Source organism: Rhamphochromis sp. 'chilingali', assembly GCF_963969265.1.
Source record: "Rhamphochromis sp. 'chilingali' genome assembly, chromosome: 1".
Taxonomy (NCBI): domain Eukaryota; kingdom Metazoa; phylum Chordata; class Actinopteri; order Cichliformes; family Cichlidae; genus Rhamphochromis; species Rhamphochromis sp. 'chilingali'.
Window position 1 is genome coordinate 47,133,931 of NC_137929.1, and position 22,931 is coordinate 47,156,861.

Sequence of the window (22,931 nt, forward strand, 5' to 3'; positions counted from 1 at the left end):
TGTAAAGCAGAGACTCATGGACAGATTACAACACACTGTATGACTGGTTTGCCTGTCACCAAATTATAAATGGATTTAGGCAAAATTGCTTTTCATGTTTTGAGTGATCTCTGATTAAACAGACAGAAGACAATTCTGACCTATAACGTGGAATTTTTGTATTTCTAGATGTTGCAGGTCTGAAAATGAAGCTTTCCTCTTTAGTGGGCTTGTCTAAGATTTATAAAGACACCCTCCTAAATCAGGTTAGTCTGTTCTTATCTCATCTGAAATCTTAGTACTTGGGGAAACTGAAAAAAATCGTAATCCCAGACTGATATTATATAGATTAAAAAATGCTAAATTTGCTTAAAGTCTTGCCTCAATAAATGTTTTTCTTAAATCTATTAAACGTTTCTCTGAGTGTTTTCTTGTGCTCTGCTCTAAACACTAAAGATCCTAGTCTAACTCATTGGCATTCCCAGTGTGCCTGATAGTGACATTTTGTCCACATAATGAGGCATAAAAGGACCCAGTGGACCTGAGTGTAGTTTACACTAAGCAGAGAAAGTGACTCTAACTCGGTCTTCCTTTTTTGAATCCATAGATTAAATCGGCACTGGTGAAAAATGGACTCCCACAGGACGTCATTCTACAGCTGAGAAGCAGTGACCCGCAGATTGGTGCAGCTGCAGCGCCCTCTAGTGGTGCAGCATAAACAGTGACTAGTGTGTGATGTCTGCTGAGGCTTAATAATATACTTCTGATATGATTTCTCAGCATTAGCAAGTTTTGAAAAAAATCATTGATGATGCCAGATGTTGGTTGTTGTACTGACAGAGGTGTTTCGTTTAGAGTTAGCATTATTGTATTAGCAAATGGTGTTATGGGCACATTTCCAATTTAGGTAGGACTTTAGGAAAATATTTCCATATTAAGATAAAGAGACAGTATTGTCCATGAATGTAATTTACTATGATGTGGCTACAAAAAGTGTAAATAATATATTTGTGGAGTAGCAGTCACTGTCCTTTATCTCTCCGGGGTATTCATGTGTATCTAGGAACTTTAATGCTTCTTAAAGGTTCTGGGAGGGACCAAGGAGAAAGTTTGGTGCTTGGATATTTTTTTTTAGCTGTTATTGGGGATTTTTAACATTAAATGGTTTTAATTCAGATATAGGGTTCGTGTATACCTTGGCTGATTGTTTTAATGATGAAATATGATATAAAATGGTTTCATGGCTTAATTGCTGTTTCGGAAAGTGTGAAAACACCCCTGGTAGGTTATGAGCAAAGTGTGGCTCATAAGTTGAAAGTTATCACACACAAATGGAGACCATGTGCAAAAGCGGTGAACCTACTCAGGAGTGACTGAGTAGGTTCAGTTATGGATGAAATATTCATGTTTCAAAGCTTAGCGTCAGACTTGTTTTCTGTGATCACAGCTCCGAAAAAAAATGCCAATTGCCAAAACAATGTGCTGCCACAAGATGTCACTACTGAGAGGCAGCATGTCTCAGACCGGTGCACCTGCAGCGCCCACTTGTGAGACAGCAAAAGCAAAAACTTAAAAAGACTCATGTTTCATGTCTGATAATGTTCAGAATATTTAGAAATTCCTGCCTTTGTTGTTGTTACCGCTGTTGGATGTACATGTAATGCTAAAATAAAGTAAAACCACACAAACCACCGTGAAAAACCAAAAGGAGCCAAAGTAGTTTAAAAGACATCAGTTTAATTCCAGGTGAACGATCCAGAGCAGCATATCAAAAGAAATGATACACAGGTCACGGTTTCAAGGTTGTAACATGACATAAATAAAACATCAGTGAGCTGTAAACTTGTTCATCATGAAGCTGCATGATATTAAACTCTGTTTTTTGGGCTCTGAAACTTTTTTTTTTTTTTTTTAGCCAACCAACAACCCAATCTGAAAACACATCTTCCCAGATCTCAAAATACTGTTTTTCAAAGTTTTTTGGATTTGGTTCAAATAAACAAAAAATTACAAAAAAATATCTTCTGATTTAGCGCTTGTGTTTGACTGGCGACCAGCTATTAATTTCAGGCCCTCTTTGTGTGTGCGCACATTCCTTCTCGCTGTCTAGTAAACCAGCACCGAGATGCGCCTGTTTTGTTTTAGCTAGCAACATCTATGCTGGATTTTAACAGAATCAGTTATGAGGAGGCGACTGCCCCAACATGGATCAACAAAAACAAGCGCTGATGATACAAACACACACCTGGACAAAAACATTTACAGTTTAAAATGTTTTTTTGTGTGGGGGGTTTTTAGGTGTTGGACAAATTTGAGGTACAGCTGGTTTCGTTTGTGAGTGATTATATTAGACTCTTTGTTCAGCCCTGAATAAACCCTCAATTAGACCAAAAATAATTTTAAGGAGAGAATAATTAAAACATCAAACCTTGTGTACCTCTGGACTTCTCTGACGTTCACAAGATCAAAAACATTTCAAACCTCGTTTTGCTTCAAACTGATCAAAAACAAAAAAAGACTGCAGGAACTGTCCCTTCATGAGAATTGCACATCATTGATAGAAAATATGAACTTTCCTATTTACAGCTAGCAGAGACCCGACCTGGGCGGACTGAGTGTTTCTGTCTGTCATGAGAGAAGTTACGAGAAACTTTCAGGAAACCTTTCCAACATCCTCTGCAGTCACTATAAAAGTTCAAAATCCCACAGAAATAAGGCAGCGTACAGCTCGAAGAACGTGCTTTCACACTGTGAACAACATGCAGCTAAACTTAAGATCCAATGTGCAACATAATTCTAAATAAATTAGAATGAGACGAACAGTAAAAGCCTCATATACACGTATGATTTTTCTCTTTAAAAGGTCCAAAAGCCTTGGAGAACTGTCCCAAGCATTTGTAGCCTTTACACGGTCCACATGTTGCATTTACCTGGCAGTAAGGCCCGCCTCACAGCTGAGCAACACGAGATTCTACTTTCTTTGACAGTTTGGAGGAAAATGATGAGCTTAAAGGCAAAATTTAAACTAACATCTGAAAGTTAGAAAATACTGAATCTTTAATAGTATCAATGTTCCAGAAGCCTTGTATTTTTCCTCGTGTGGGGGGATCTTTGTGAGAATCACCCAACTGTGCAAGTGTTTAAGAATAATTTCCTGGTGTGCACTTAAGCTAGCAGTTTATTAGCTTATCTTTCCGTAAAGCTTTGAAACACCTGACCCCATAAGTCTACGGAGTTCTTAATAAAGCCTATGCTGGTTGTTAAGCCTTAATTATACTTTCTGCAGCCAGTCCGCGGGTATTTAAGTGACATAAATTTTCTTCGTCAGACAGTGAGTGCCAGGGTCTATCCAGACATCTGCCGATCTGCATGTTTCTTCTGACTTAACGGACTCATCTGCTGAGACATTACATTAAAATATAGCAACTCTGCCATCATGTCTCCATCTGTCCATGTCCGAGTATAATCAGGACTTAAACCAGCTAGCCACCCAGTTACACTGAAAGTGGCCAGAGACTGGTTCAGACTGAGCCAGTGCAATGCCACAGTGGCCTCCAGTCTACCTCAAATCAATTCCCATTTAAAGATGAGCTTCTCTCTGGAAATATTGTTATAGCAGACTTAACTTGTAACAAAAATGCTGGTGTTTCTTTTGGAAAATCTTACTATGTTAGTTAGCCCTGGCCCTGAAAGGATGCTTGAATTCAACATTTTGACAAGTTTATTGCAATCAATTTCTGTCATGTTGTTGCAGTGTAGGTACAATTAGCCTAATTTCTCAACTTGCACAGTCAAACAATGTTTTCTTTAGCATAGCCAAGTAATTTTTCTAGCTAAGTCTAAAAAAAAAAAAGAAAAAGAAAAAACCCCTTGTGATCGTCCAATATTGTGTGACTCCAAAGAAGATACCTGCAGGCTAGACAAAAGTGGCAGTAGTAGCACTTGACGTAGAGCTCCACCTTTGGCCTTCAAGCCACTTTCATTGGTTGACACCACACATCACTATGCTGATTTTGGATAAGCTAATTTCTAGGTCCAATGCTAAGCTAAGCTAAGCTAAGCGGCCACTAGTCCCAGATCTACATATTTTTTCAGATATGTGGGATGTCCACATTAACAACAACAACAAAAAAACAAAAAAACGTAGCAGTACATGTGTGCTTCAACATTTTTTTGACTCATTCTTACTGTAAAAATATTTAGTATAATTTCAAGTGTAACGTTTAAAGGTCAAAATAAACTATGCATTTCTGCACCAGCAGCCCCACGTTGTTCACAATGTGAATGCAGAACTAGAAGTCTTTCTACAGCTGTTTCATAACATCTCTCTAATCTTTAATATTTTGCCTTTAAATTGTTAATAAATATCCAAAAGCATGTTAAAATATAAAAAAGGCAGATTAAGTCATGTAACTTCATCTCTCACCTGAAAGTTTTGATCGAAACCTCTGAGGGCTGCAGCGAGTACTCTGAGAAAATGGACAATTCGCAGAATATTGTTCAGCCCAGGTTGGACAAGGAAATGAAAAAATATATACAAACATACATAAAACACACAGAGGGTGGAGCTGCCTTCATGTCTGACCTCTGACTCTTTCCAATACAAAGCCACCAGTTTACTTTATAAAATGTATCACATGATCACCATCATTCATTTGAGACTGTTTCCTGTGTTAAAAATACAATGTGCTGATAAATCGCCCGACTCTGGTCATATATACTTTCAAATATATCCAAGTAACAGGTCAGCAGTGAAAGGCAGCCCCACCCCTCACATAAAAACACACACTTGTTAGAGTTAATTCCACAGAATAGTTAGAAACCATAACTAAGTTAAGAGTCGTCCCTTCACTGAGATAACGCAGAATACTCACTGGTGAACTCTGAGTTTGTGTTTCACTGTCAAACAGATTTCAGTGTAGTAAATCCTTTCCCCCCCAAAAGCAGCTTCTTTTTTATACCTTCAATTGCACCAAACTATATATGTGTGTGCATGTGTGCGTAATAATAGTGTAAGAAATCTGCAAATGTAACAAAGTTTAGTAGCACGTCAAACAGAAGAATGAGTAAAAAAACAAAAACCCTAAAACAAGAATTCAACATTCCCACACACGCTTGTCATCCTGGACATGACTGCACAGGAAGCTAATGCATTTATGTTTCAGAATAAAACAAATGAATGTTATAAATATAGAAACCATTTAAGATTGGTTGAGCACGAGAATAAAAATAGATAATTAATTGCCCTCCACGTAAACACGTTAATAAACTATGTGACTAAAAGTATTTGGATGCTTCAGTTAGAGGGCTTATTCATTCCCAATAGAGCCCCACCATCAAAACGTACAAATATCCCTGTGGATAAACTTTCTGGTTGAACACCAGCGTAGATTGAAGAAGCCTAAGTACTTATGGCCACAAAGCATACCATGGTAAACAGTAGTTGCATAAACAAAATTTAAAGCTTGACATGTTTTGCACCACAAGGCTTCACCAGTGTGGACGGAAAACAAACAGAAAACACACAAAACACACAGAACCTAACGAATTCAGTATCAGTGCATCCCGAATAATTAAAGCTCGACTGTACATAAAAACTCAAATAGTCTCTCTATCGTGCTGCAGTGTATGATTAAGAAACACTGAGATGAACCAGGAAGCTGAACTGACCTATTTTAGAAACTTCCTGTGGAGGCTGATGAAAGCTTGAGTGGTAAAACAATCACCAGCATAAATACTGGTTGAATAAAGCAGTAAAGCACTGGGATTTGACCGATATCTGACTGTTAGTGGACATCAGCTGGTCACAGTAGCTGAAACGTCACAGGCATTTTAATTAAAGAGTAACTCAAAGGACGGTTTTCCTCTTCTTACACTCACGGGATTAAAGAACGGCTCCATACCCATATTTGGAGGAAGTTTCGGACAGGTGAGGTTACACGCTCTCTGTACAAATGATACGTTTCGCACATACACAAATGCACAGAGTGACCAGGGGCAGCCAATGAGAAGAAAGCTGTCTTAAAGTGGGAGGAGCTTTATTTAATATAAATAAGGCTTATTTTTAATTTTAAATCATGCAAAGCTGGTCGTGTAGTTTCACCTGCTCACTGGGGTCATGTGATTGTTGGGATTTTGTCTGTATTACTGGAGGGTCTTTACGTTACAAGCCCCTTGAGCTGACTGTTGCTGTGATTTGGCGCTACGCAAATAAAACTGAATTGAACCGAATAGAAAAGTAATTTCCATGAATAAAAATCTGGAGGTTTAACTAAATTTTAAGCATCGTGCCATAAAGAGAGATGTCTCACAAGTATGACGCCAAGCTCAGTTTCATAACTCAGCTATATGAAATCTATTGTTAAAGGCAGAGCTGATGGTGATCAGCGTTTGAACTGAACATGAAAGACAGGCATCGACTCACCCTCACAACACGAGGAATCACAAGGTCAAGTTCTTCGCCTGTCAGGATTTAAACCCTGGTCAGGTGACTTGTACCCGTTTTTGAGTTACTCTTTAAAGAACATTGAAGCGACTGCGCATCTCGTTTTCCCCCCTCCCACAGCTTTGGACGCACTTGATGTGCATGTTGCATTTACGTCTCTTTAGCAGCGCCTGTCGTTGGGTTTAGTGGACATTATATTTAGACCTTTTTAATTCAGCCTGTTTAGTGTGAAACTGTCTAAAAGCCACACCAGTCAAATCCCAGAGTCCACACAGGAGTAGCTCTTTCCTATAACTGCACATCAGGACACATCGGGGGGCGGTCAGTGCTCTTTCCTCGTGCCAGGAAAGATGAGAAATAGGTTTTCATGAACATTGTGTTTAGGTCCTGGAGGAGAGTCATACTTGGTGCATTATTCATTCTTCATTCATTCATTCACACCTCGGCCTTCATCCCTTTTACTCTCACCCCCTCAGTTCCAGAGATAAGACATCATAAATATGCAAAAAATTCATTCACGCGCTCACACAAGCACACAAAAACCTCCCTCGCCTTCCCTTTTTCTTCTCTCTCCTCTCCGTCCCCTCTTGTGCCCACGAGTCAGACGTCGTAGTCAGGCAGGGCGGAGTAGGTGATGCCTCCGACTGACGGAGGGCTGGAGTGGAGCGGGAGAAGCCAGCAAAAGACCGACCCTGCAAAGACGGAAAGAGAGATGAAACAGTGCTTTATGTATTTGGAGCGCCGGCGAGACGTAGGTGTCAAAAGATCAGCGCACCTCTCCCAAAGACCTCCCGCAACAGGGCCAGCTTCGGCTTGCGGGTGTGTGAAGGGTGGTGAGGCAGCTGTGAGGAGGGGGTGGAGGATGAAGAGGACGAAGAAGCCCTGTCTTTAATCATCAGCCTGTTTCTCATCTGCTCGATGGGAGTCTCGTCTGTGATTATGGAGACCAGCTGAGAGAAGACAAACCACAAACGAGGGCACATGATTTTTTTCCTTTTGTTTCTTTAAGGAGCTTCAACGTTACTGGCAGAAAACAGACAGTCGTCTTCTTAATTTCACATGTTTGACCTGCGCTACCCACCGGTCAAACATGCGATATAGTAAAGTTTCTTTAACACCGTTTAGGGTTTTTAAATGACAGCAGTGTTTTACTCTACTAATCCAAAGATCTACATAATAGGAATGCAATCTGTATGTGTAGGGCTTTTATTGTGAAAGACAAAGACAGGAAGAAGCTGTGTACTGCATGAGGGACGACTTAAAACATGCCTGCATCACCTCTGACTGACGGCATGTTTTCATTAGACTGATCTCTAATACTTAAAAGTGTGTGTGTGTGTGTGTGTGTGTGTACCTGATCGTAGAAGATGACCATGACAAACACACCAAACAGCACCGACTCCACGAGGAGGATGATGTAATGCGCCCTGAGACAAAGAGAAGGAAACTGTCACAAGCCTGACGCTTCACCCTGAAAACCAGCCGTCACAGGTCGCTCTGTCTCACACTATCAGGTGTTTGCTGGGCGTCTCCTCGCTTTCCTTCTCTGCGTCACCGCCTCGCTCGTTCCTTATTCTCCACACCCACGCCGACACCACCAGCACCATGGAGTACAGGCTGGCCATACCTGCGCACAGACATCACGTCACAAATCACAGCCTGAGAATCTCTACCTTCACTTTTCAGACTGAGGTGAAAGCAGCAGCAGCAGCTCACCACATTCCCAGAGCGGACCTTTGTCTGTGTTTTTGTGAACACCTCCAGCGTGTGAAAACTTTACACGCTGGAGGTGTTCACAAACTTTACACAAAACTTTTGTGTGTTTTCTAAAAAGTCATCATTTCGACAGGCAGTGTGAATTGTGTGCTCACCAGTGTAGAAGAGAAACTGGATGAAATACTTCTGGTTTAGCTCCCCGACACAATTATTGATCCTAAAAATGACACACGCACATCAGAAAAGCACAGATGAGAAGATGCTGGAGGTGTAAAAACAGAGCGTAAAGGTGGGGGGTGGCAGGCCGATGGACAGACGAGGGCGTGTTCTCACCAGGGACAGTGGTGGTCCATGCGGCGTATGCACCTCTGGCAGACGCGGCAGTGATGCGCTCTGGGGGGTCTGTAGGTTTCGCAGCGACTGCACACCGTCCAGCCCTCGCAGCCCTGAACACAGCAGCGCAGCAGTTCATGTGTTAAAACCTCAAACACTCCCAAGTGCAGGCTGAGGGTGAGGATGAGCAGCTGCACGTGCACCAATCATTTCTGCTTTAAAGTTTAAAAAAATAAAAAATAAAAATCATACAATATGATCCAAACTTATAGGCACGCATTCAGGGTTTCCTTTTTTGGCAGGAACACACTTTACAGACAGCTGTAAGCTCATAAGCGCATAATAACACGCTGTGAAGCAGACACGAGTGCAGCTGCTGGGACGTGAATGAAGGCGCGCTGAGATAAACACGGTGCAAACCTGGTAAAATTACAGCTCAGAGTACAGCTGCCATCCACCGACACTCCCTCTCTGTCATTAGCGTTCGGCTTGTTTTTGCTTATTTTCAAGCCACAAACATCACTGCTGAGTTCAGGGTGGGAACAAAAGTAGGAATTTGGAGCTCTTCCAGTGTTTGTTCTTTTAGCGTCAGTCTTGCTCTCATACAAGTTTTTATAATCTGTGGGATTAAAAACAACAGCTATCATTCTGGTTCTGCTCTTAGCTGTAAAGAATATATTTTTAAAGCTGCCCAGTCTTACTTCCCACATATAAAAATCAGCACTTTCCCCCCTCAAACCTGCAGAAATCCATCCACACGTTTCAGTTCTCCCTCCCTCTCTCACCTCCAGGTCATTAAAAATGCAGACGGCGCGGCGTCACATCACCCCGACTCGAAAGGTTTCACTGATACTGAGAGGTGAACTGCTGTCAGCCTGCAGCAAACTACGCTACAGATTAGTGACGGATCTTTTCAGTCAGTTTGGTGTAGGTGAACTCGATGGATGGAAACGCAGTCATTGGTCCAAATAGGCCAGCAGCCGGCCAATTAGGTTACCCAAGACTAGGGCTGTGCGATATGACCAAAATCTCATATCCCGATATAAGAATTCTATCGTCCGATAACGATATAAATCACAAAAATGTAACATTTTCTGTAAACTCTGTGAATCTCGGGCAGCTCGACTTGCAGGAAGTGTTTCCAGCTGCGCGTCATGTAGCTGGAGTCGAGTGTTTTAACCGATGTATGAAACTACACATTTTTAGACATAAGTTGTAACGGCCGCCGTTTTCTTTGTGAGTATTTATTACACAGCGTGCTGCGGGGAAAAGCCTGTTCTAACGTTTGAGTCTAAGGTTTATTTTTTAGCACCTGGCGGCTCTTTTTTACTTCTCATCCGTAAATAATATGCTCTTTCACGTGATTCAGTTTATTTTGAAAAGTCTCAACAGGATCTTGAGCTTTATTGTGAAAGGTTTATGTGGAACATAAACAAGCGGATACGCGATGGTTTTACCGTAGTTGTTGCTAACCACAACGCATAAAAACAGGCGCTTGTCCGTTCGTAGTGTGGTTATATTAAATATAAGAGAAAGAGAGAACTTTAGGAAATGAATATAGCCACTACAGTGACCATCAAAACCATGAAACAATATTGCCGTAAACAGTTTATTTTGCGACACCACGAAACAAACGATAGCGTAAAATGAAACGATAGACGTTTTTATATCGTCATCCGATATATATCGTTATATCGAACAGCCCTACCCAAGACCCTACCGTTTTTACCATCATCCTCAGCTGGCATGAACTGACACTCAGCTGTGCCGCATGTGTCTGAATTTTTATTTGACATCATCACTACAGCGACACCGGCCACACGTTTATGTTTCGTAGCGTGCGCGACGAGACGAGGCCGAGCACGACCGACAGTGAGAGCGGTGTGGGAGCCAGCAATTTAGATTTAGTACCAAAATAAAAGAGCCGCTTCAACCAAACACAAACTGGTGTGGAAAGAATTTAATAAACACCTGTCGAGTACAACCAGGCTACCAAAGAGGTGATGCTAGCAACTGGAGACGTGTGACCTGAAAGACCTGACCATGTGACCTGGAGCGCTTGTTAGCTGTGCTCCATACAACAGGAAGCTCAAGCTGCTGCTTCTTTTAGGAGTGATCACAATGGATCATCTCCATCTCACTATCACACCAACCCCTACATGTCCTCCTGGCTGGCAGCTCCATCCTCACCATCCTTTGTCTAATATATCCACTCTCCCTCCTCTGCACACGTCCGCACCATCTCAGCTCGACCTGAGCCGTCCCTCTGACGGACTCGTTTCTAATCCTGTTCATTCTGCTCACTCCCACTGAAAATCTCAGAATGACAAGAAGAGCTGACGGTGCTTTGAAATGACGGGTGTAGTTACGCAGGGGTAAAGCAGGGCTCTGAGCAGCTGGTTAAGCAAGCCCAAGCCAACAAACTTACCAGGTCGTGCTGTCATCAGTGACAGCAGCTCATCAAAGGAAGGATGAACATGCCTTTTATTTAACTGCACTTAGAAATACTGTTGTCTAGCAGGCTTCAATAAAACACTGTCCGGTATTTCCTCTACATCGTCAGAAATATCAGATTTCCCCGCTTGCAGTATCGTGATATCATTTTCAGGCTGAACTTGTTTTTCAACCTGCCGGCTCTGTGATCTCAGCCTCCGCTCATGTGAGAATCACATTCTTCTCCCGAGCGAGTGGGCGTCATCTGTGCCGCCTCCTTCCTGCTCTGTCCTGGCGGCTTTCTCCCCTAAACCACACGGAGGATTTTTCCAGCAGTCCGAACGCGTCTGATGCTGTCGTTACGCTCTCAGTGCTACCCGTGACCGAGGAAAACTGCGGAAAACGTCCCCAAACCGATTCTCCTGAAACTTAATTTGTGTAAGTGTGCGCGTCTCATCAGGAGGATCACAAAGATTTCTGTGTTCTTGCGACTCACCCGCTCGTTCATCCGAGACGACTGAGAGCGGAGGTCCGAGAAGTCGATGGCCGTGTCAGGAAGAGGCACCATGCCTAAACACACAGACACAAAAGACATTTGTTTGGATGTTTCCACCCAGAACCCACAGCGTGTGCGTTTTCTTTTTCTTTAGAAAGATGGACTAGCAGTGAGAAACTCGTGCTACGTGTTTGTGAGCTGAATAGTGAAAGAAATTATGATGAAGAGCTGAAAACCTTTCAGAGAGGAAAGTTAGCGGTTTATAAAAAGTTATCTGCCTTACCCTGAAACAAAGGGAGACTGCTACCAGCCCTGAATGAACTATCAGTACGTTAAAAAGCGACACAGTTTCAGTTATTGTGCCAATGTACTACTTATAGGGTTGGGGAACCCTGCAGTGAGATGAGACTGAAGAAGTCATTCGGATGAGTGACCAAATGTTTGTCCCACTGAAAACGCTACGTCCAGATGAACAGAATCAACTTTTGGGGGTATAAAAGACAGACTTTAACTTTATGAGAGATAAATGTGTGTGTGTGTGTGTGTGTGTGTGTGTGTGTGTGTCTTACTGACCAGGATCTGAGAAAACAGCTTTAGAGTGGCAGGCTAGCAGCAGCAGCAGAATCAGGTTGAACACTGACCCGTGTAGAGTACACCACACACTGTCAGAGTCAGAAGAGACATGCGATTATTACACTTCATCATTTAATCTTCTTAATAGAATTCAATTCAATTTTATTTAGATAACGCCAAATACCAACAGCAGTCACCTCTGGGTGCTTATGTTTAAGGTAAAGACCCTACAGCAGTACAATGACAGAAGTAAAGCAAGTTATTAGAGCTTTAGGGAGTCCACGGTACATTTCAATTCAATTCAATAAAACTTTATTGAATTGAAGGTTGACCCCGAGGAAAATTGGGTAAATATCCTGTAAATGTTCATGATCACAAAAGACAAAGAAAAGCCGATTTATTTATTTATTTTTGCATTAAACTACAACTTAACTGAGCATAAGTTTCTCTGAAGGGGCTGGATGACTGCTCTGTAACTTTGACAACTTTACAATTTTAATAAAATACGTTTTACTCCTTTGCTTTCTAAATAGTCCTGGTTACATCCAATATCACACAAAACTGCACAGAATAAGCAAAAAGCACTACATTTGACTGAAAATAAGAGTACATACAAACATTTTGTGACGCTAACATTTAAAATATTTGGGTGGAAATTGAGGAAGTGCGCGCTTCTCAGCTCAGGAAAGTCTGAATTTGGCATGAAGACTTGGTTAACGCAGTTTTGAATTTAGGACGAATTAAAGAGCAACTCTCGTTGATTTAGATGAAGCTGCGATTCTGGTTTTAAAGAGGATTTTTGTTCTCAGACACGCAGAGCAACTTTAAATCACCCAAAATTTTGAACGACAGCTGGACTCGTCGGCTCCGGAGTAGGCTAATGAAACGCCTCAGCTACGAAAACAAACCGAAAGCCACCTGTGATGGAGCGCGAGCCCGGTTACAAAACCAAAGACGTGAATGGGAACGCGATTAAAGCCACATTACAGTGAGAACAAACGAGATTTGATTCAGTTTCACTGCGCCGAGGGTGAAATCGTGAAGATACCGTTACTGTTGATCTGTTTGCTGTCAAATGAATGAAGGCACAGCAAAGAGGCGGACGACATATTGAGGGATTTTAAGGGGTTTAAAAAGGCGTGGAAATGCAAAACACCCACCTGTCCGAGTACGCGGGGATGAGCACGTACTGTATGACCACATAGTCCGCATAAAACACGCTGAAATAAGTTAAAATCAGGCAGATAACGCCGCAGGGATCTCGCCTACAGCGAAGAACCGCCATCTTCTCCCGGGCTCCACCCCCGTCCCCCGCTTCCGGGTGACGTCAGATGGAAACTTGAAGCTGCCTTCCAGGACCGTCGAGAAAAGGCGATTCATGTTTAAAGGGCCAGTTCATCTTTTTTTTCTTCAAAAGAGATTAAAGAATATTTGACTCAACAAATAAATCTTCACCTCTGATCTGCCGTGTTTCTTTTTTATTGATACCCTTAAGCAGATTTGTTTTTCAGATCACAGAGCTGCCAGTCAATCTAGTAGACGGGGAGTAAGCTGTGGTCACCATGGAATGGACATGGTGAACAGTAATACTATGGTAGGCTGTGGTACTCAGCTGGTATAGTGGGGTTCAAAGACTGGATACATGTTTTCATCTTGTTTATGTCAAACTGTGACCATACCATTGGAATGTTTCAGCAGACACTGACATGCAAAAACACCAGACAATATTTGTCCAACCTTCTATGGTCCAGTTTTGATGAGCTCATGTAAATTGTAGCCTCAAGTTCCTTTTCTTTGCTGAAAGGAGCAGCATAAAAGACCGGTGAGGTCTTCTGCTGCTGCCAGGTTTGAAGTCAGCCAGAGACGCTCTTCTGATTTGACTTGAACTTCAGATCGCGTTGAGCACAGTTGCCCAATTCTGTCGGGTTGCTCCCATGTGATTGGCTGAATAGATTTTGTCTTTAGCAATCAGTTACAATCTTAGAAACATTGTCTCTAACTAGACACTTAATCTGGATGGCATTACCTTGGCCTCCAGTAACACAGTAAGGAATTTTTAAGCATGCTAAACCAATATATTTCTTCTATTTCAATATAATGCTTTCTTGCATTTGGACAGTTTCTCTAAAATTAGAAACATCCTGTCTTTAGCCGTGTCCAAGTTCATAGGCTGCATCCTCCTGAGGACCTGGCCTTCACAGTCTATGTGGACCAGGTCCTTCGAAGGCTGGAAGTGAGTGGCTGTGAAATTGGACCGTCTAGTCTTCAGATTTGCATCACCGGCTGTTTCAGTGGAGTTTAATAAACTCAGCCGTCTGCTCCTTGCTATCTAAAATATAACAGGATATTGGTGTAACTTCTCAATCATGTCACACTGCTGTTTAATCAGTTTTCCGTTTGACATTTATTTAGCTATAATCTCAGCCAAACCAATTTACTCACAAACAAATAAAACACGTGGCAGCACGGTGGCACGGTGGTTAGCACTGTTGCCGCACAGCAAGAAGGTCCTGAGTTCAATTCCACCATCAGGCCAGGGTCTTTCTGTGTGGAGTTTGCATGTTCTCCCCGTGTCTGCGTGGGTTCCCTCCGGGTACTCCGGCTTCCTCCCACCGTCCAAAGACATGCAGTTTGTGGGGATAGGTTAATTGGATAATCCAAATTGCCACTAGGTGTGAATCTGTGAGTGAATGTGAGTATGAATGGTTGTCTGTCCTTGTGTGTTAGCCCTGCGACAGACTGGCGATCTGTCCAGGGTGTACCCCGCCTCTCGCCCTATGACAGCTGGGATTGGCTCCAGCACCCCCCGCGACCCTGAAAAGGATAAGCGATAGCGAATGGATGGATGGATGGACAAATAAAACATTGAAAAAGCCAAACAATAAAATTTTTAGGTTATCTAAGTGAATATATTATATTATATTATGTTTAACCTGAGTAGCGAAAGACCGCGGGGGACTGAAAACAATGTGCCAGGAGTTTGATGTTCTTGCCGGCTCTAGTGAGCCTTGATCCCCCGGCTAGCTATCAAGCTGGTGGGTAACAGACGTCTCCGAAAAAAGTTAGAGCACTTTTGCAAATATTGATGTCTTAATAAATCGAGCAGATATTTGAAGTTTACACACCTACATTCTCGCCTGAAAATATGTTAAAAGTTTATTTTGTGACCCAGAAAGAGGAATAAGAGTAATATTAAAACTAAGTAGTTTCTGCCATTGTTGGAAAGTGGAATTGGCTGGGCTGCGCTATGAATTCTGGGATATGGTGGGCCATGAAGGATACACCCGACCCATCCTTCAAATCTGGGGAAAAGGAGGATGCGTTTGTCTGCTGCATTTGGAGGAGTCTACGAATTGGGACAGCCATCAACGCGTTGCTGTGACGTAATCGACCTACAAATGCAGCCTCAGAAGGATGCAGGCTATGAATTTAGACGCCCACTTAGAATGATGCTGAAAATCTAGTTCATGCATTTATCACTTCTAGGCTGTACTACTACAATTCAGTATTATCAGGTTGTCCTAAAAACTAAAATGCTGCAGCAAGAGTACTGACAGGGACTAGAAAAGAGAGAGCATATTTCTCCCATACTGGCTTCCCATTGTTGGCTTCCTGTTAAATCCAGAATTGAATTCAAAATCCTGCTCCTCACATACAAGGTCTGAATAATCAGGCCCCATCTTATCCTAATCCATATCACCGCATTAGAACACTGAACTCTCAGCCTGCAACCTTACTTGTTGTTCCTAGAGTATTTAAAAATAGAATGGAAGAGAGAGCCTTCAGTTTTCAGGCCCCTTTACTGTGGAACCAGCTTCCAGTTTGGATTCAGGAGACAGACACTATCTCTACTTTTAAGATTAGGCTTCAAACTTTCCAAGCCTGGCCAACTCAGTTGGAAGAGCATGAGCCTCTTAATCTCAGAGTTGTCGATTGGAGCCCCATGTTGGGCACTCCTGTTGCATATTTGTCCTTAGGGATTATTACATTATTTTAATAAATACTACATAGTTTTATATAGTATAAAAGGATTTTAATAACCCATATAGTTAGGGTTGGATCAGGTGACCCTGAATCCTCCCTTAGTTACTCTGCATTAGATCTAGGTTACTGTGAGATTCCCACGATGCACAGTTTCTTCTTCAGTCGCCTTTTTTCACACACTGTGTATTTAAATATTAGTTGTTATTAATCTCTAGCTCTCTTCCACACTATGCCTTTGTCCTGTCTTCCTTCCCATAACCCTTAACCAGCTGTGTCAGATGGCCACCCCTCCCTGAGTCTGGCTCTGGTGGAGGTTTCTTCCTGTTCAAAGTTTTTCATTCCCACTGTTTCCAAGCATCTGCACATAGTGGGTCATCTGATAGTTGGAACTTCTTCTTAAACCCTTCAGTATAAAGCCCTCGAGGTGCCTCCTGTTATAAATTGGTGCTATATAAATAAAATTGAATTGACCTGAACCGATGTATCTAATGAAGTGGCCGGTAAGTGTAGGCAGCTGTTGATTCGAAGCAGTTTTGGACTTGCACCTGAAGGCAGCATGAACCACAGATAGGAACAGTTATGAACAGCAGGTGGCAGTAGAAGTGTGTGCGAAGCTGACATTCACACACCGTCGCTCCTCCCTTGAAGGAGGCAGAAAGCTGCGCGTCATCCTCTCCGTGCACTTCTTCTTCTGTGCTCACTTTGTCACTGTGTGTTTGTAGTTTGTTCACTTCAGCCGCCTGCAAGTTAAACCGCCGTTCCTCTCGGATACAGTTTCTCCACTTCGAAGTCAAACCTCTTTACTTATTTTTCTTTCGAGAAGTTTATTTCCTTGTGAAGAAGCTCGACGAGGATTAAAAAAATATATATAGTAGAAGGCAGTAGTCAAAGAAGGAGGAGAATAAAAAGTGACAAACCTGGAGGAGGAACAGGGCGTTCATACTTCGAAGTAACCATGGAAGTTCCTGGTATGCAGGTAAGGAGAAAGGTGGACGTGCTGCTGCTGCTCTTCTCTGGGTTTTCAATCGTCCTCATGAGAAAACTGAAGCGGGTCTTTATGAGAAGTGGAGGGGAGATTGTGCAACTGCTGCTGCATGTTTCTTTCTTTTGTAAGAGTGATTGTTGTGTATATGAGCCATAGGAACATACTAACATACAGCGCTGTGTATTCAAATAAACAGACATAGGTCTCCACATCCAGTTAAAAAAACATCAGGGAAAAGTGACTCGTCAGATCTTCTCTAGCTGTGGAAAATGAGTTTATGGTCAAAATCTCACATGGTGTCTAATTGTGTATTTATACCTGTTTATTCGACCTTAGATGTGCATGTGCTGACTCATAAAGTGATGTAGCTTCCCCAGATTGTGGCTCTGCGCTGTGAAATGAAGCTACACTTGTGTAAAATGTAGCTTTGGTTCCTTAAATTGAGCTGGCTTTTATTTTATGGTGTCTAAATCCCTTAAGTTTTGGCATTATATTTACATAGTTGCTCAATACCTTGCTCTATCAACCTTTGTGTGTTTACATCTGTAATAAGTGTAATTCCAATACCTCTATACCAGCTTATATCATAACTTTGGTGCTCAAAGTTTAGTTTACAGGGCCTTTTCTCTTGATGTGACCTATAGTGTGGATTTAATGACCCATAAAGTTATTTAGCTTATTGAAATTGTGAGGTTGTGGTATTTTATATCGTTTAAAGTGTACTCATAATGGAACTCTGGGGCCATAAATTGAGTTTCCTTTTTATTTTGTGCTTTTTAAATCACTTTAAAGTTGGGTGTTTTACTCAAATAATTGCTTAATAATGTGACTTAACTTCTCCAAGTCGACTTGATAATAACCTTGCATTATTATCATCTATAATAAGTATAACTATAATCTATACTAGCTTATATTGTGACTTTGGTGCTCAAAGTTTAGTCTAAATTTTGAATTGAAGTTTTTGTTGCATCAAGTGCGCCTAGTTCTAATGTTTAAATCTTTTAAATGAAACTGTAATCTTCATAGAAAGGTTTATAAGGTGGCTCGGCTTCTACAAAATAAGCTTACAGTAACTTTTTAGGGTGTTTTTGTGTCTTCAGTGGTAACTGTGATACTTGCATACACATAGTTCACAGTGCCCTTACCTCTTAATGCGACCTATAATGTGTGTATGATGATTTATAAGGTGACTTTTAGCTTTCTGAACTAGTGAATTTGTAGTGTTTATACAATTTAAGGTGTACCCATGATGTCTCTCCGGTTCCCTAAAACGAGTTTTATTTCATGGTGTTCACATTTTTTAAAGTGAACTAATATTTATCGATATTACCTCATTATTGAGTTTACTGTATGTTTAAGGTGGTTACAGCTGTAAAAGTGTGAAAATAGTGTTTCTGTAGTGGCTTATGTGTTGGCTTTGTTGCTTCATATGTACTTTACAGTGTCGTGTAATGTGTCACGATGGCTTGTGTTGTGACTTTGTTTTACCAACCCAAGGTGAAGTGTGACTGTGGTTTACGTACCGTCGGATATATACATGCGATGAATTACAGTGTGACTCTGCTGCTGTATAAACGAGTTTATTTAACTCTCTTGTGTATTTAGGATTTAAGACTTCTAAATAATCCAGATTTACCGTGACTTAATGTGCTGCTTGTAATCCAGGCACACTTTATGATGACACAATGTTTCTGCCTCTTATCACATCCATATATTTAGTTATTATCAGCTGATATCGCAGACTCACATTATATTGACCTTAATTCTCCTGAACCTGATGTATTTTCTGATTGTATCACTTTTGTGTTCATGTAATGTTTCCATAGTGACACATTTTATAGTCCTCTGTCTTTATCTCCTTAATGATGTGAGCTATGCGTAACTCAAAAGGTGTGTCTAGCCTTCATGATTTCCCGTAACACTCCATGTGTTAATGGCCCATTCTGTATCTGTTGCTCAGGAGCATTGATTGATATCTTTTATAGGACATCCACTGCCTTTAGTCTAGTTGATTAAAATCTACTCTGGGATCATCCTTCCCTTGGAAGTCATATTAGAGGAAAATCTTCAGGTATGCCAGACTTGTGCCAGTAAGAAACAAAAGGTGTCTAACGTGCACTAAAAGTGTGTAAACGCCTCCAACCTGTTGCTCAGCCGGCTTTCAGGTGTGTCTACCTGTGGGACTGGCTCGCCGTGTCTGCTCTGTGCGTCCCAAGTGGGCGGGGCCACAAATGGTGTCACAGGCTGCTTACATCAACACACCCAACGCCTGGCACCAGCTGCCACAGCATCGAGACAGACAGCAAGGTTTGCTGCCAGTAAGAGCAATGATGCATAGTGGAAAGTGCTGTGCAAGACTGGAGCTACCTGATCAGTCGATTAGGTGATAGGATATTTATCACTTGTTGGGTATTCTTTTAAGCATAAATATCAGTTATGGTGGCTTTCAGATCGCTTTAATAAAAAAAAAAAACCCAATATGTATATATTTGCTTATGTGGCTGGGAATTATGTATTGTTGGCCTAAATGTATAAGTAACTTTGCCACTTTGATCTCTGGTAGCTTAAAGGTGATATAAATAATTTTTTATGTTAAGGAAGAATTGAATCGCTAAGTGCGTTAAAAGGGTGCTTATATTATAACCACTTGGAAATAATACCAGAATTTGTAGTGAAGATGAAGGTACCTAGCATCACTATAATGCTAACCAACTGACCATTGGCATCCAGCGTACAACTAGACATGCAGTGCAAGCTGCTGTGGCGAGCCCTTGTGACAAGATTGGTTAGCAAGCTAAATTTATAGTGTATGAAAGTATCAGGTGATAAGCGTTTTTGCTAATTTCATGCTAACTAAAAGAAATGATAAAAACTTTACTAAAAATGATGATAATAACAAAATGAATGGGCTAGTGGTCTAATAAACTGCAAATCCAGTAATTGTATTTAGCAGAAAATGGATTAAAGGTGTTAAAGTGTTAAAGTCATGAATAGAGTCAAAAGGTCCAGTACAGTGACTTGAATTAGCCAAATGGGCAAAGTTACCTAAGCTAAAGGGCTTGATATTTTTTTTCCCCCGCTAAAGCAAAACAAACTTGGAAGAGGAAACAACATATCTGTTTCGCATAATGTCTAAAACTTGTTTTGACTGCCCCTAGGTAGCCAAAAATTTCTTTTAAATCAAGTTTAAGACGCATGGTTGCCATTATTGCAACATTTGTTGTTATTAGACAGCTCAAAAAATAACCCAAAATTTGTGCTGGAGTGTCTCATTTTGTAAGAATTATCCTGTAACAGGTGGGGGGGTATTTAGCTTAAATGAATGAGTTTACAAAAGCGGTACAGTAGCATAATGGATGATTTGTGGCTCAGGATATCAGTTTCACACATACTTTGAACCTCTAGTTCCTCTAGTCCTTCCTTTCTGCTATCAGTGGAAGCTGCTGAGAGATCCCAGCTCCATGGAAAATGTTGTGTAAAGCCTGAACGATATCACTCGGCTGACTCTTACGTTGGTTTCTGGCTTGTGACCATGATTCAGAGCCTCTTTTGAAAGAAATCTTACATAATCCAGAAAAATAAGCTTGATATCATTTGAAACAGTGCTATCATTATAATTACACAAGTGCCCCCAGCTGACTCCTTTGTTTATGTCTTTTACAGTCTGTTACGAATAATAAGTTCACTGTCTGACTGTGATATTTGCTGCCTTGGGCATCACATCGTTGTGTCAGCTCTTTCATGGGTTTCCACACTATGTTAAAATGGAAATGACTCTCTTAACAAATGCCCTCAAAAATACATGTTTGTTATATTGAAACGCTTTCTTCTTCTTTTTTAACCGTGCAGACATGGCAAAACGTAAGATTTCCATTTTACCAACATGGGGGGAAAAAAAGGAAAGCACAAGGTATTCACATCTGAGATCACTGAACTTATAAAGTGATCGACAAACTTCTTCTCTAATATCAATAGTCCTACATTACGCAAGGTTAGGCGAGGCCTAATCTTCATTGATCATAAAATCTCATTAGCGGGATTGAACGCTTAATTAGTGGAAAATTTTGCAATGTTGGGATATAAAAATTGTGTTTATTTTTCCACAGAATCCTAACACTGTGGGCGAAATTCCATCTTTGGTGAAATGTACAAATTTCCACTGATGCCTAAAATCAAATCTAGTGGCGCCACGAAACACAGCTACTAATGTATGATCTCACACTTGCAAATCAGAAGCATCTTGACAGTATGGTTTGAGTTGTTGATTGTCACAGAAGAAAAATCCAATGACTCAGCTGGCACTGTGATTGATTGCGTGCTGGCAGGTATGCAGGAACATGTTTTTATGTTTGTTCTTTCAGTAATGGGCTTTCAGTTTTAGTGCCCCATGGCGGTTTAAGGAGGTCATTCCCTGTCAAACAGTACAAACTTGAGGCAAATTCCACCACTTAAAGGTATTTCCCCAAGAGTTTGATTCTGGACATTTGCCTACCTTCCTCCTCGGGCTCCTGCCTCATGCTACACTAATAAATTTTGTTGATCTAATATGAATTTATGTTTAATTCGCAGAATATTATTAGAACTGTCACTCTGTTGGGCTTTGAACTAAATATGACAGTTTAGTTGAATCACATATTTTGTCAATCCAGGGAATCACCCTCAAAGTCAAATATACTTAGGATTTCCAGCCAGCCTTCATTTGGCCAAGAAATGGCAACCAGAGATGTACCAGTCCTACTTTCTACAGTTCTGATCTGATAATGATCAATGACTTTGGGTATCAGCTGAAATCCAGTAGTAATCTGATAGCAGTGTCACATTAATGAGCTGTGATTATGTTTTTTTAAAAAAAAGAACCGGGAATCGTTCTTTTGTGTAAGACAATGAATTGAACACTGGTTTCGTAACTTCGTAACTACAAAACAATTATCTCTACAAATATAAACTGTACTGGTAATAGGTTTTTCTTTTGTTTTTTCTAAATTTAAGGTACAGATGAACATAATAAAACAAAATTAATTTATATTATCCCTTTAATTTATTCACTCTAGTTTATTTTCAGCTGTCTGTTAGTCTTTGCTGCTGTTAATAACAGCCACGTTAGATTCTCCTTCCCTGGTTCTCCCCTGTAGAGGGGAAGCTGAAAAATATAAAGCCAGGTGACGGCAGAACATTATATTACCATAAGTGTCATAAAGTATTTCAGCAAGTCTTACACCGCTTGTAACGAAAGTTACAATTTTTTTTGGTTGTGTCAGCTAACTTGACAACAGTTGCTGGTTTGAATTAGTGTCATGGCACTAATTTGTGCGACGGGTCAGAGCATTTTTGATGATACCCGATCCAGCTTTTAGATTGGACTGATATCCAATCCAAATATCAGATTAGTGCATCCCTGCAAACGATTAATGGAAACTTTACCCCAATCAAACAATAGCATTTTATCAGCCTCGCTGAGTAACAGTTGTGTAATTTTAGTACCTGAAGTATGGCTGGTGTAGATTTGAAGTTTTATTAGACTGGAAGTGCAGCAACTTAAAAACCAACTTAAAGTTAACTCAGCTGGCAGACTAGCATAAAAAATGGAGCTACGTATGGAGAGAGAGAGGAAAAAACTAAACATGGGTTTTAGGTGTTAAACGTCTGGCATTTTCCTGTTCCTGCCATTTTTTTTTTTTTTTTTTTTTTACTTTGATTCCTGCTCACTGATCCACTACAGGACTTTACTGGCCTTAAAATACAAAAACAAAAAACCCACATATGTGGATGCATCGCTTAATTATTCACAGATACCAACTGTCATAAGGTGAACTACTAAATTAGCAAATAAAACTGTCATTAGAATAAAAACCAATCAGCGATTGACCCAGCTGGTTGCCTGAAGCAGATATATTTCAGTCACACAACCCTAATGCACTGTAATGTAAAAGAGCCTCTTGAGGCCTCTTGAGTGCGTTCTGAAAAAAACAAAACAAAATTTTTTCTTC

The 22,931-nt window shown here is 40.9% G+C and overlaps 2 protein-coding genes across 2 annotated transcripts in view; one reads left to right on the forward strand and one right to left on the reverse strand.

Moving 5' to 3' along the window:
• Positions 1–1,696: 1,696 nt before the first annotated feature.
• Positions 1,697–13,355, reverse strand: LOC308404307 (palmitoyltransferase ZDHHC3; the record flags this gene model as incomplete). Its single annotated transcript, XM_080894326.1, is given in 10 exon segments — positions 1,697–7,116; positions 7,200–7,374; positions 7,779–7,851; positions 7,931–8,051; positions 8,296–8,357; positions 8,474–8,586; positions 11,403–11,476; positions 11,976–12,064; positions 13,136–13,283; positions 13,286–13,355. Coding segments are annotated over 10 exon segments (1,017 nt in total). The 3' UTR covers positions 1,697–7,024.
• Positions 13,356–16,655: 3,300 nt separating this feature from the next.
• stk26 (serine/threonine protein kinase 26) overlaps positions 16,656–22,931 on the forward strand; it is a 52,341-nt gene continuing 46,065 nt past the window's right edge. Inside the window, exon 1 of the mRNA XM_080875565.1 lies at positions 16,656–16,935. Coding sequence (XP_080731691.1) covers positions 16,915–16,935 — 21 coding nt within the window. The 5' untranslated portion in view covers positions 16,656–16,914. The remainder of the gene's footprint in view (positions 16,936–22,931) is intronic.